This window comes from Poecilia reticulata, chromosome 6, assembly GCF_904066995.2.
Source record: "Poecilia reticulata chromosome 6, P_reticulata-male-v2, whole genome shotgun sequence".
Lineage (NCBI taxonomy): Eukaryota > Metazoa > Chordata > Actinopteri > Cyprinodontiformes > Poeciliidae > Poecilia > Poecilia reticulata.
Window position 1 is genome coordinate 30,782,707 of NC_088835.1, and position 14,789 is coordinate 30,797,495.

The 14,789-nt window shown below is 40.3% G+C and overlaps 1 protein-coding gene across 3 annotated transcripts in view; it reads right to left on the reverse strand.

The window, feature by feature from the left end:
- tspan9a (tetraspanin 9a) overlaps positions 1-14,789 on the reverse strand; it is a 220,932-nt gene that overhangs the window by 12,404 nt on the left and 193,739 nt on the right. For all 3 annotated transcript variants that reach the window (XM_081608386.1, XM_081608387.1, XM_008436527.3), the window contains 3 exons: positions 6,498-6,599; positions 6,114-6,245; positions 4,182-4,265 (listed from right to left, as the gene is read on the reverse strand). In XM_081608386.1, the coding sequence (XP_081464512.1) occupies positions 4,182-4,265; positions 6,114-6,245; positions 6,498-6,599 (318 nt within the window). The remainder of the gene's footprint in view (positions 1-4,181; positions 4,266-6,113; positions 6,246-6,497; positions 6,600-14,789) is intronic.

Sequence of the window (14,789 nt, forward strand, 5' to 3'; positions counted from 1 at the left end):
ACAAAACAGAGGAAGGATGCAGCAGCACCAGGAGGGACAGGTGTGCAAATAGTAATAATCGTAGTAAGAAGAGGCGGCTCCATTGAGGCTGTGCCGCAGCGTGAGCCTTGAAGGCTGTAATAATGAACAGAAAGGTGAGTTACTGTCAGAAATGTTCGGGTAGGTGGCAGAGATTAAATGGATTTAGCAGAAAAAAGGGCTGCACAGAAGCTTCCCCAGAGCAGAGCTCACATGGACAGAGGTGTGAATCTACAAAGTCCAGCCAGGATGAAGAGTTTAGCTCAAAACAACACAAGGGCATGTGAAACGTTACGGTTCTGTCAGAGTTCTGGACATTTAGAGGCCAATGGAGCAGAACGAGCTGTTTAAACTGGACACCAAAGTTCTGATTATGAATTTGTTCCTGCTTTAAATGAGTCACATTACAGCGTCATCTTTTAATATTAAGACTTACAATGTTTTTTTCACGCTTCAATTAAATTTGTAAACTGCAAATAAAAAAGATCATTTGGGAGGGAAGCGCTAAGCCCCGTTTAGTCCACTTTAATCAAACATTTGTTTGTTTGCCTGGAAAGTCCAGTTGGTTAGAGGAGTGAATGTGCAATCAAACTCTGATCCAGTCTATAAAACCCAATTCTGGTCTGCCTAAAAACATAAAAAACATCATTTCAGACTGCCTGTCATATGTACTCCCGTTGTTCTTGTCTAGTTATTTGTCGATTGTTGATCTGGAAGATTTAAATGCAACAACAAGAATAAAACTGAAGAAATCTGAGAGGGGCAAATATTTCTTATGTCCCTGAACTCAGAGAAAATATAAATTAATCATAAGCAAAACTAAATCAAAACTTTACTAATGGTGGTCAAACTGCAGGGAAATGTGGAGATGAAACAATGTTAAGGCAGTCAATAACTTTTTGGTTTTATTGGTCCATAAACAGGCCCATTAACCCACTTTTATTAAGTACTGAACTCATTTAGTTATCGTTTAATTGGCCATGCGGCCATCAGTAAAGCAGGAAGACGTGATGGAGGGTCATTTGGCTAAAGTCATTTCTTGAAGAGCCATTTCTATATAATTTAATTGATTCTTTCATTCATTTACACCCACAGCAGTTCAGAAGGAGTGAAAAACTTTCAGATTTCTTTTTTTTTAATAAAGAGTTTCAGAACATCCAACCAATTTAAATAAGAGTCAAAGAGAATACAAGTAAGTACAAAATGCAGCTTTTAAAATACAAGTAAATAGGAAATGCAGCTTTTAAATGAAGGTGTTTATTATTAAAGGGTTAAAAATCCTAATCTATTCGTTGCTGTATGAAAAAGTTAGTTTCTTCTCTGTACATTTTAATAAATAAAATCATGAGCAGAAAATGCTTCAACTTTTAGTTCTCATGTTTTATTATTTCTGACACAAATGTCAACAGTAATAAGTTTTGTTTGACTCTGACAACGGATGTGACAAAAAACAACAAATGAATGAATGAATGAATGAATGAATTATTTCATTCTGTATATTTATGTAAACAAACTGGATAAATAAACTAAATATGACTAAATAAGTAAATTCAATTCAGGCTGATTTAAAAAAATCAGTTTATACAAATAAATGGAAATAATAAATAAACCCAACTTTGTTTATATAAATAAATAAATACATAAAGTTTATTTATATAAAACTGAAGAAATAACTCAAAAATAAAATAAATTCAACTCTGTTTAAAATGAAATACATACATTCATATAAGATGTACAAAATCTGTAACTAAATTAAAATAAATACAATTATTATTTATTAAAAAACAAATCTATCTAAATAAATAAACTCATTTCATTTATTAATATAAACTGAATAAACAGAATAGGATCAAATGAATTTAGTTTATTTAAATAATAATCGTGTAATAATAAAAAACGCTGTTAAACATTAAAAGCCGACAGGTTTGATGCCACAGTAATTCGATGTGAAATGAATTCAGTCCCATCAGAATCAAAGCTCCCGTTTCTCCCTGCAGGACGTTAAACGGCCTGTCCTCACCGCCGCCTGCAGCCAGGAGCGGAAAACTTTTCCTCAAACATCTCGCTGATTCTCGCATGTCGGCCACATCGATCATCGGAGGAGTTGATTTGCACGAGTCGATGGCGTCTCGCACGACTAAATCCTGATTAGGTTTGTCTTTGCTGTGAGGAGACTCAATTACTGCACGGTTTTGGATGCGACCCAGCTGGACGTCGTTAACAGCTCTTCTTATTTAAAACAAACAAATAACGGGAGAAAAAACCTGTCATCCTTCGATTTAAGAGAGCAACCTGTGCGTTAGCTTCCTGGTTTATCAGTGGGCCTCAGGGGGCGGGTGGGGGTGGGGGGGTCAGTGTTGTTTGGGGCATTTAAAGATTCAAACTGCAGGATTTTAGAATCAATACTAAACCTAACAGGGAGCTGCAGCAGGAGAGGCTGATGGGATGATGTCTCTTCGTCTCAGTAAGTGAAGCAGAAGCTGAATTTTCCATGTCAATATCTAAATGATGTGTTGATATTATATGAAGATGTGAAGCAGAAGATGATGCTTAATAAGGTGAAGCATCAAAACTAAAGATTGCGTCAGCAATTCAGCAGATTTTTAAGGTTGAGACGAATCAACAGAGTAAAAGACGCCGTTTGAGCTTCTCATCACAGGAACTGGAGAAATGGTTGTAGAGATCTGAGCACATTAGAGCAGGAGCAGAGGAATCCCCTGGTTCTGCAGGCTGCAGGTTATTAGCCACCTTAGCAGGTGATTCATCTTTACCTGAAGTGCTCTGTGACAGACTGGAAGCAGCTTAAACTGCTGCTATCACTCTTATTACCTCAGCATCAACACATTTCTCTTGAAATACAGTTTGTAAATTATTCAGAGTCAAGGTGCCTGCATTCAGTTTGGTTAGAGCTACTTAAGCATCAGCATATTAAAAGTGCTCAGTAAAAAAGACAGAGAAATGGTCACATAAAATAACTCCAGCTGCCGGCGGGGACGACTACAGGATGAGGAGGGACTAAACCATGGAGCAAACTGGGATCTCTGAGTATGAAACTGGGAATAAACCAGAACTGGACCCAAAGTGGCAGAAATTACACACAAAACTCAGGCTGGAACAAATATCCTCATTATTTCCCTTTTAAATGAATAAATTTGCTCTCTATGCAGAATAAAAAAAGAAAAACGGAGCAGCTGTTGTGGACTTTTGGTTTTATTTCACACCAAACTATCATAAAGACACATAAATGGATGTGTCTCTGATTTAGATACATTCAGTTCAGACCAGCCCAGTTTAATCCAACTCCAGTCTGTTTGCCTAGAAAGTCCAGTTGGTCTGGGGAGGTGTGAATGCACAACTGGACTTTGATACGGACCAAAAAACATGAATTCTGGTCCTAAGAACCTCAGGCTCGGTCCGGTTGACGTGAACTCTGCCGTTCGGATGCATATCTGACAGTGACTGCTCCAGAAACAGGAAGTGGACCAAAGCGCAAGGCATTCTGGTAAATACAACCAAAACACACATGCTAGGCTAGCGCTAGCTGAAGAAATGGCTCATGGTCTTTCACCAAAGACTAAACGAAAATCCTCCAACCACTAAAATCTGACGCCTCCATTTGAAACAGAATCACAGCTGGAAATGTAACAAATGTTGCAATTTTGGTTTCCAATCAAAGCGATTCTACCGGCTAAACACCTTCAATCTCCACAAACTCAGTTCCCAGATTAATGACTGCAGCTCCCAGTTGAACATCACGCTCCAAAACAAACTAAAGTTCCCGTTTTAGGGAGTGAAAGTGGGATGGATATAAAGTAACGCTTGAATCTGCAACTCTCCCTGCTTCTCTATATTCAGTATCTTGGCTCTCCGATCGTCTAATAGCTCTTCCTTACCTGACTGCAGCCTCCTTGGCTCAAAGCCACGCAGCTTTGAATCTTCCAGACAGGAATAGAGAACAGAGCCGCAATATTTCAAGATGTGTGGGAGCCCAGAACGCCCACCGAGCCAAAGCTTCACAGCTTTCTCAATCGAACAAGATGGCACAGGGGGGCCACTGGATGCACACGTTCTCTTCTCTTTTTAACATGTTGTCAGACACATGCAAAAACATAAAAGAGCAACAGGGGAGGGAGAAAGAAATATATTTATTTTGTTACACCCACCTGCACTACCAAGATGACCATGCCTATGGTTCCCAGCAGATGCTTGTTTTCACCCAGCCATTCCTCCACCTTCTCAAAACAGCCCTGCGATGCAAAAGAAAGAAAGATAAAAAAAAAAAACAGGCGAAAATGAGCATTTTTCAGCGTGGGAGGCGAGTCGTGTCAGAAATGTTGCAGTTTTGGGCCTCAGCTGCTCAGTCACCTGGAAAAAGTCAACCAACCAGTTAAATAAAAAGGGCATTTCATCCTCATGGATAAATATCAGATGAGGTGTCAAAACAAGTGAATTTCCCCATAAGGTCAGGTTTCTATATGCAGGACTGTGGATGAATGTGAGCAGACTTCAGGCACTCGACTCTTCCTCTGCTGCTGCCTTATTCAGAGGTGAGGGACTTCACTTCGGTTTCGGTCTTAAAGACGTGCTTCTTGCTGAGGGGGATTGTGAAACATCAGGCAGCTGCTCCTCTGGGCAGGATTACACACAAGCTTTCAGGGATGAGCTTTCCCACTGGACCACCTCATTGTCTGCCTGTTCTCATTTTGGCAATTACATTACAGCTTTTAATCCTTTACTCTGGACCTGCTAACAAACCACACGCCAGACTAAATAGGAAATTAGACTTGTAATGGTTTGAGGACGTTGTGCTGCAACAACAACAACAACAAAAAAAATCTCCGTAATGATCCAAATTCTGCAGTACAAGTAAAATGTTTAAACAGGTTTAAATGGAAATCAGCTACTATGCAATCAGTGGAGCAAAGGGGCAATAGATGGTGGATTTTATGTTGCATGTGTATCAGTTTGCATGACAATGACTTAACATGAGATAAAGAGCTTAGTAAGCTTATTGTGCATCAGCAAAAGCACCTCAGATGCTTTCCAGATTTGTTTGGGCTGCTGTTAATCTTTGATATCATTTTTAGATCTTTTTATGTTGAATCTTCCTTCTGTCAGTTTGTGGTTGTTTCGTATTAATATCAATATTATTTTTGCTTTTTTTCCCTCCCTTTCTATATGTTTGCGTTTGCGTCTCTGTTCTGCTTTGGACAATACAACAAGAAATGTTCTCTTTCAGGCACGACTCATAAATTCAAACATCATTTATTTTAGTAATTCAACTGAAAATGCAAAACTCGTGAATTGTGTAGAATGATTAGACAGAGTGATGCATTTGAATATTATAGAACAACAACAAAAATGATTTTTAATGAAGAAATGCTTTGTTATAGGCAACACAGTCCTGGGGAAGACTGCTCACCGACTCGCTTCACAGTAATGATGAGGCAAAAACGGTTGATGGTAAGTTTAGTGGAAGAAAAAAGTTAGAGAACAAGCAACAGAAATTAGCAGTCTTAAGAACATTAAGAGTTACTAAACCTCAACTCAACCTTTGTGTAGGTAAACTGTGCTACCTTTATGTTTCTGTATAAATTATTACATTTCTGTGTACATTTGTTTAGTTATGCAATAATTTGCCTAAAACCGCCTCAGTGCTGCCCTCTTTGGGAGAAAGACTGGCTACTGCAGCTGATTCTTCCTACTGGTTATGGCTTGACTGAACTTGGTACCGGTCCAGACTGCCAAAAAGTACCAAGAGCTGCTTTAATCACCATGGCAACACCAGCAAACTTGCCTGAGCTAACGCCAGCTGTCAAAGTGAATGTGGGACATCAGAACCAATGATAAAGACGAGCTGAAGGTCGGCTTCAGCAAGCTGGGCTTCCTGAACCGCAGCAGAACCACAGACTGCAGTGATGCAGGAATTCAAGCAAAAGGAGCCCAGACCGACTACCTGCTCCCACAGGTCAGACAATGTTGGGTTTTATTATCTGCAACCATAAAAATTAAACTCTGCATGTAATTGATCTTTGATATAAATGAGTCTTTTGAGACGTTTTTGACCATACTGTCATTGTTTTGTTGCAACTCACCCGGCTCCAGAACATGTTGGTGGAGTTGCGGCCACAGTTTTGGTAATGCTCCTGGCAGCAGCGGTCAGGAACCACCTTCTCCTTCAGGGCCTCGTGCCAGTCCGTGTACGCTACGACACCGCAGCACTTCCACTGCCGTCACAACACAAGCACACCTGTCAGAGTCTGCACACAACTCTGTGTTTTAATTGGTTTGTTGGTCTTAAATAATGGAAGGACTCTTCTCCACCAGCCAGGTTGGATGTTTCTAACGTCACATTAATGGTGCAGCTACATGACTGGAAATGCATTAGCTGGAATATGTCAGAATAACTTTGCATTTAGGTGATTAAACATTGATGCTAATGTAACACCAGTGTAATGTGTAGTGTGAGGCCTACCGACCTCCGCCTGGATGATGTTCCATGCATTTCGAAGGCCTATGTTGTTGTCCGAGTTGTAAAGAGCCAGCCCATCCTTCAGGTCCTGCTTAGCGTTCTCGCTCACCTGCAGATAAAGAGAAAACATTAGCCTGAGGTTCGCCGCCTCGGCGTGAAGTGGTCGGCTCAGCGAGGGCAGTCGTCTGAGCTGCAGCTTCCCCCCGTCTTTATGTGGCGTTAAGATTCAAGAAGGCAGCGTTAGCTCGAGTGCTTGCAGCTGTGCAGTCACATATTTCCCTCTTTTCAAATCAACATGGTTTTCATATAGATGTAAACAATCAGGCCATTATCCACGCTGTGCAGAGTGCTTTTAGAGGACTGAGTATGGCTGCTTACGGATTGTTGTTTTTCCTCATGAAATGACTAATAAAGCCGAGTCAAACATGAGGGTTTATTTGAAAAAGAGCAGCAACAGCAAATGGACCGAATCCTGAGAAGCTCTTCACATTTCAGTTAGGATTAATATCTACGGACACGATGAATGTCCAGCCTTCACGCCGGTCAGGAAGGAGGAGACGGGTTCTGGTCTGAACTGTCCAAACAGACCCGGTGGAGATTCTGCTGTATTTCATTCCACATGTATTTGATTTTGTGGGAAAAGATGAAGGAAACTTTCTGATATCTCTTCTTCTGGTGCTGTTATTTTCTCAGCAGTGTTACTTTGTGTTCAAGGAAAGTGACTGAGTGAAATTCACCTTAATGACGAATCAAACTAGCAACAAACTTTTTACTTTAATGGTTGAATAACGAGTTAAGCATCCCTGATGTTCAGTAAAATGTGTCAATCATAATATGAATATGTTTCTGCATTTAAAGCTACTGCTAACTTTGAGGAGTGACTGTCAGAGACGGATGAAAAGACGTTTGGCAGTTTGATCCCAGGAGATAAAAGGTAACAACCTGCTTCCTCCTGTGTCCTAATGTTCAACCCAGACTCATCCATCAGCTGCCAGACAGCGATCCGGCCCTCTGGAGAACATGTCTGCACTGCTTCAGAGTCCAGAGGCCACGTGTTTCACACCACTGCATCCAAAGCAGCGAGCTCAGTTATGTGCAGCGGTGACAGCACAACACTTAGTCATGAGGAAATTAGAAGTGCACTGATTGCAGCCCGGCCTACTGATATTGATTTTAGCTTAAAACGTTTATTTTCCAAAGCGTTTCTAAAAACAGCTACAAAGTTGCGGATCTGTCAGTCGGCTCTCTTTCAGGCCCATTACCAGACATGAGAATCATGTTCAGTTCATACAAAGACATACAGAGTTTTCTTCTTCAATCAAGATAAATAAATATTGGATTTCAAACGAATATTTAAAACTCATAAATGAACCTAAATGTCGATAAATGGACATCTATATTTATATTTTGTGAAGGGCCTCTGCTCATGACATGAAATAAGAACATTAATTTAGAAATACACGCTAAACTCCAACTGCTTGTATGTGCAACGTTTAAAATAAGAGATAAGTTTTGAATGGTTTCCAAACCAGAACCAGTAAAGGAGCGACTGCAGCACCAGTTCCAAACCAGTTCCTGACTGAAGACCGTGTTTAAATCTTCAGTTTAGTCGCTTTGTCAGGACGTCTTTTGTGCATTCACAGCTGTGCAGGGCACATTATTCAGTAGCTGAAGCCATTTCCTTCTCATCTTTTTATGTACAAATGTGATGTCTGCTTCCAAATGTTCCTGGCATTTAACTTAATCCATTTTTTCCCTTTCCAGGTAAAATATTCCTCTTGCCAATTGCTGCAGCAGAAGCTCATCCACGCACCTTTTGTGTGTAACAGATGGAGAGGGATTCTGTTTTCTTTCATAGCATACCTCTACTCACTACAGCAAAAAAAAAAAAGAAATCTATTTTTGTTCTTCCAGGCTAAGACAGTTATCAAAAATGAATCATTCAATGATTTGGAAGTTCACAGACTTTTGTTTCTGAATTATCTCATGTTCTTCAGATGAAACAAAGATTACCTTCAAAAGAGCCTGAAAGGTTCTAATGCGGTGGAACAGACTGTCATTAATCTTCCAGTTGAAGCTAATTGGCAAACGCTTCTCGATCTTCCACCTCCCAACCGGAGCTCTGCTTCCTTTGGCAATGACTGGATGTTACAGAATAAGAATGCAGCTACGCTAATATGCTTGAAGACACGTCTGGGTTGAGACCAGAAAATGTGTGAATGCACATAACATACCAGAGGATATGTGAGCACATTGCGTTGTTTCAAAAATTAAAATAAAGTGCAGCAGCCATTTTAAAACCACTCTTTCTCCACCGGGACGTTTTCACCCCTATTTAAACTCTTACAGGTGTCTTCTCAGTGTTTTATGAAATATACAGTTCATACAAATAATTATGTTCATATTAAGACCACATGTCCTTGTAAAATTAAATAGATCCTCATCAAAGTATGAAAAACAGAAAGAGTTTCACACGTTTTATTTCTCTGGTTACCACAGATAAATCTTCTATTTATGCTTCATAATAATAAACTGTAACACATGCAAAGTGTAACTTTATGGCACGATAAAATAACACTGAGCATTATTTCAGAACAATTATCCTTCTGTCTGTGACAGAGTTGGAGAACAAAACTGTAGTTCTGCACACAAATTACACAAAACTCTGTAGGATCATATTATTATGCATGTTTTAAGTCGGAATAAAATAAGTCTTAATTTCCTATAATAAGCATTTCTACTCTTCTAGCTAAAATTTACCCAGATATTATTTAGTGAAAATTATTTTTTTCAGCTATTTTTAAATTGTATTAATTCTAACAGTTTTATGATAAACATATCAGTAAGTTTGGCATATTTACTTGTCGGCTTTTAGTCTTTTTCTTCTTCACATTTCTGCTCCTCTTCCTCTGACAGACCTGCTCCAGTCAGGTCTGTCAGTCAACGAGGACTGACAGATCTGACTGGATTAGTCCAAAATTCTCCACGAATGTCAACCAATTATTTTAAATAATTTCAAAACTTATTTAAAGTTATTTTTAAAATACTTTTTTGGTTATAATATTTGAGCCTTGAGGCCAGTCCACTCCTGCTTGAAGCCATTTCTTTGCGGTTCGGCCCGTTGTTGGGAGGAGAAACAAATCATTCATTATTTTAAATCTAAAGCTATATGTGTTTTTTTTTCCTTCTCACTCCCATAAGTCTGAAATAAAAGAGCATTTTAATCATTTAACAGTTTGTGTAGATCACTCTAATCCACTTCAAAAATAATAATTTAGACTTTCACGCGACGTCTGTGGTTCTGACACTGTTTCTCTTAAACTTGCCCTTTCACAGCACAAGCGCATCATTTTCCTCTTGCCTGCACCTCGACAACGTGCTTAGGGTCGTGTCATGTCTGGTGATTAATATCTCATTGGATGTGTTAATGAAACACAGATTCAGAGCCCAGCTCTCCTGCTGTTTGCTGTGCCTGCGAGGATTTGCTAACAAGAGAGAGAAACCAGGAGGCTCCTCAGATATGAGATAATTACGGCTGGGGAAGAAAAATGACAGCGATGTAATACTGTATGTTGTTTTCACGAGTAAAAAAAATATCAAGACAAAGGGATCACATTTTCTTTTACAGTTAATGGTTTGTTGATGGGAGAGAGAGGAGGGGATGCATTTTTAAAATGCGAGCAGAAGAAAGAGGCTCATCCTGTGTCAGTCTCTAACAAAGCAAGGTGCTTTCAGCCATTCTCTGATTTCTCTGCTCATTGAAAAAGGATTTTACTCGCCAAGAACGTGTTACAAGCTGACGCACAAATACTTGAGATAAAATGAAGCAGCCAGTTTACACCGTCAGCCTGGTTTCTATAGAAGACGCTGTGCATGGCTCCTGAAGGTCAGTCGGCCTTTATGCTGGAAATGCTGCTATAAATGCAAACACATTTACACCACTTGAATTCTGTCACATCTTCTTACGCTACAAACACAAACTTTGATGTATTTTATGTAACAGATGATCAAAGAGGTCAGCGTTAACCAGAGAACCCTGGAGGAGCTGCAGAGAGTCACAGCTCGGGTTCAGGAATCCATAAATCTGACCTTTCATCACAGAGTGGCAAGAAGAAAACCACTTCCAATGGAAGTCATAATACTGTTGATCCATCTGCAAACATTTAAAAATGTATTTATTTTGTCTACATGCTCAAAGGATAAAAAAAAACACCCTCAGCCACATTTTGGACACCTCGGTGTTAGAGCCTTGGAGATTCACCGTCCAGCAGCAGAACCACACTAAACACATTCATGTGTTAAAACAGCCTAGTCAAGGTCCAGAAATAAATATAACAGAAAATCTGGAGTTCATAGATGATCTTCATTCAGTCTGACTCAACCTGCTTCGATCCAGATTTTTATTTGTAAAAATAAAAAGTAAACATTCTATTCACATTCTCTTTGTCAATAATCTCTATTTTGTGGAGGTTTGTGGTTGCAGGGCGACAAAATATGAAAACGTTAAAACGGTATGAAAACTTCACAAAAGTACTGACAGACTGATCTAATATTCTTCAGATCAGGCAGAAAAAAATCCCACAAAACTTTAAATCCTCGTTTTTAAAGCTGCAAGGCAACAAAATCCGTCAGCAGAACAGACATAAATGTTAGAGGGATTTTATCTGGTAAATCTAAGGTCTTTAGCCACAAGAAGCCATTTAACACGCCCTCTTCAATGCTTTGAAATAGTAATTGCATCATTCCATGTTGCACTGCCGTTTCTCACTCTGTTTCTCAGAGATGCAGAGGAAGATCTGCTGGTCTTACCATATCCGTCCCTCTGCAGGAAAATTAGACAACGAGCCGCATCATCAATCTCTGCCTTGTACTCCGGTTCCATCTTTCATCATCTGCTCCCCGTGCTGGGCTGTATGTGATGTTGCTCACTCATTACTGACTCCTCACACTAATACAGTCACGAGAGGACCCCCCCCCCGCCAGCCTCTTTAAAGTAAAAACACAGAGAGCAACAGAAGTTTCCACTAAGGCTTGTCGCATTTTCCATTTCTTGCATGAGCGTCTTTGTTAAAAGTCTGAAAGGAAACCTAATGATGAGAGTCAGGCAAATGAGCTCAGAACAAAAAGGAGGAGATAAAACACATTTCTGTCGTAATATTTCATGAGGAAAACGAAGTTCTTGACTAAAGCTTCTGTTGCTGGAACTGCAAAGTCCTCAGCGATAACATAAAGAGGCAACATCCAGGTTCCCTTCCAGTAATTTTATTTGAAAGTTGCCAAAGGGCATCAGTGCAATATTTCATGTGTGGCATGTGTTGACAAAGGCCTGAGACACAGCTCACACTTCTCATTACAAAGATAAGCTTGTGCTTTCCCCCGGGCTGGCCATGTCTGGCTCAGCAGCCCAGGACAGAACATTCATCACTGCAGTCCGACGGGTCCAACCGACCAGCCGGGGAAACGGAGACAAAATAAAATCATTGGTTACCTTCTTAGGCTCACCTGTTCAACTGACACAAATAGCCATGGCAACAAGTTAATGCATTTATTCACCTGGACGTAGTGAAGGCGACTCGCTGATGTTTTAAATGACAGGAAGAGAATTTAAGTAACTTGATTCGTGTTCAAGCATCTCAGAACCGACTGATCTGCTGAGGTTTTCATACCGTTATCTTTAGACCCACAGAGGAACGGTCAACAGTCAGCACACAGCTTCAGTTAGTACCGCTAGAAACTACTGCACCTTCAGAGGCACATAAAGACAGTTACAAAGTCAGCCTTCTATTACCTGAAAAACATTTCTAGGATTAAAACACTAATGTCCCAGCAAGGGCTAGAGAAACTCATCCATGGATGTAAACTTAGCTGCATTGATTACTGCAGCAGTGTCTGCCTAACGAGTCAATCTGAACGCTGCTGCTCGTGTTTTTCTCTTCACTAAAACCAGGAGGGTAGAAAACGAAGCATCACCTCAGTTCTACAGTCCTTCCACTGGAGCTCAGAGAACAAACTGCATGAAACTGTGATTCATGAACAGCTTAGCACCACAAAACATTAAAGATCGACCTTCCAGGCCTCGCAGGTCTTCTGGTTCTGCTCTGGATTCGAAGAACCGGAACCAAACACAGAGAAGCAGAATTCAGCTTCTATGCTTCTCTAATCTGGAACAAACTTACAGAAAACTGAAAAACTGCTGAAAAACTGATTTTCTTTAAATGAAGGCTAAAAATCCACCAGTTTAGAACTGCCTTTGATTCATAATACGATTATGAATATTTGATGATATCTGATATATCTAATATCTAATATCTGATAATGATTTTTGATGATTTTGATCAAAAATCAATATCTGATAATGATTTTTGATGATTTTGATCATGGCGTGAAAATGTGATGTTTGTTGCTTGTTTGCTGCTTTAGGTTCTCAACATGTAAAGCCTTTTGAACTATGACAAAAATCTTGACTGGACTTGACTCATTATCACCTGTCAGGTCTCCAGAAGCAAAAAGAAAACATTTTTAAATTGTTCTGGCATCAACGCCTCGTTGATGCCAGAGTTCAGACTGTACAGACAGTGTTAGATGCAACCAAAGCACCTGGAATACCATCTCTGGATGCAACCAGACGGCCTCATCAGCCGTCAGACAGGAACAGGAAATGAAGCTGTAATTCACACAGGTTCCCCAAAACTGGACATAAAAGACTAGACAAACTTCTCCTGGTCTGATGGATGTGATGCTGGTGGCAGGATGGTGTGTGGGATATTTTTCCATGTTTTCTCTGTTGTCCTTCATACAAACTGATTTAAATCCCACGCTGTTCCTTTAGTTCCCACAGTGGACCCATTTGATGGCCACTTCCAGCAGGATAATGCACATTCCCCCAAACCTTAAATCATCTTAAATTGGTTTATTGAACATAAATCTGATCTTTAATGACCTCCTCAGTCACCTGAACTCAGAGCCACAGCGTTTAGGGATGAGGAGGAACGGCAGACTGTCACCAGTGTTCAGGAGACAGGTCTGCAGCTGGTGATGCTGCTGCGCAGACACGGACCAGAATATTTCAGATTTAAAAAACCCAACTTAATAAGGTGTACCTAACAAAGTGACTGGTGTGTGTGTGTATGGAGACAGCATAAAGGGAAGAGTGGATTTTATGTCTCGGCTCACATAAACAGAAAGGACAGCTTTCACCACCTGTCCTCAAAGACAACAGCAATAACAGACATTTCTCTTAAATTACCAGATGGTGTTTGGGCTCTTTTTCCTCAGCTTTACAGAGCACACCTGATCCCACTGCAGACAGGGAAAGTATCCCAGCATGAGAACCCAGTTCTCTCTTAACTGGGCTCCAGATTTGATGACAAGGTAACATCTGAGAGAGCAGGTCCACTGGGACCTGTCAGCGCCGATGTGAAGCTACACCCAATATTCATCACCAGGGTTCAGGACGGACCTGACGGCTCAAAAAAAGCGAGAGTGATCTGATATTTAGAGCTTCAGAGACTCAGGTTGTATTCACAAACTATAAACAAAATGGAGTGTCATCAGAGTTTAGCTTTTTGTCGGATTTGTCTTTGGTAAAAGACTATAAACCATTTCTCCCTCTTGTGTTAGACTCACGTTTGTTTTGGTTGTATTTACCCAGAATTCCCTGCTCTATGTTCCACTTCCTGCATATGGAGCGGCCCACAGTCTGCTTTCATTCACATATACTTTAACCAAACTGAGACCTACAGCTTTGTTTGCAGACCAGAGTTTTTATTTCAATATGCATCACAGTTTATGCATTCACACCTTTCTAGGCAAACAAACTGGAGTTCAACTAAAGCGGACTAAACAGGCCTGGTGTGAACGCACCCTAAATCAAAACCAACATGTGTGTTTTAGCAAACACAAATGTTGCGAACAGACAACAGAGGTTGCCTCTGCCGTTTAGGCAGATGGTGCCTCAGGCACAACTTCATATAGAAAACAGGAAGTAGTTAAAAGCGTTAGAGTCAGATTCACACAAACTCAGAATAATCAACCTACTGCAGGTTGTTTGCTGCAGACATTACCATTCTGAACACAGCTGCTTGAAATAAAAAGCACAGCCCATCTGTGAAACACTGGATCCCAGATGGGAGTGTGCATAAACACAACCAAGTACAAACTCTGGAATAACTGTATGCTGGCCTGTTCTGCTGACAGGAGACCTCCATAAGCAAACATTTCCCTCCCAAAAAGATTACCTGAAAATTCTTCTACTTTGATTAGTTTCACAACTTTAACCACTTGGAAACCAGCGATAAGT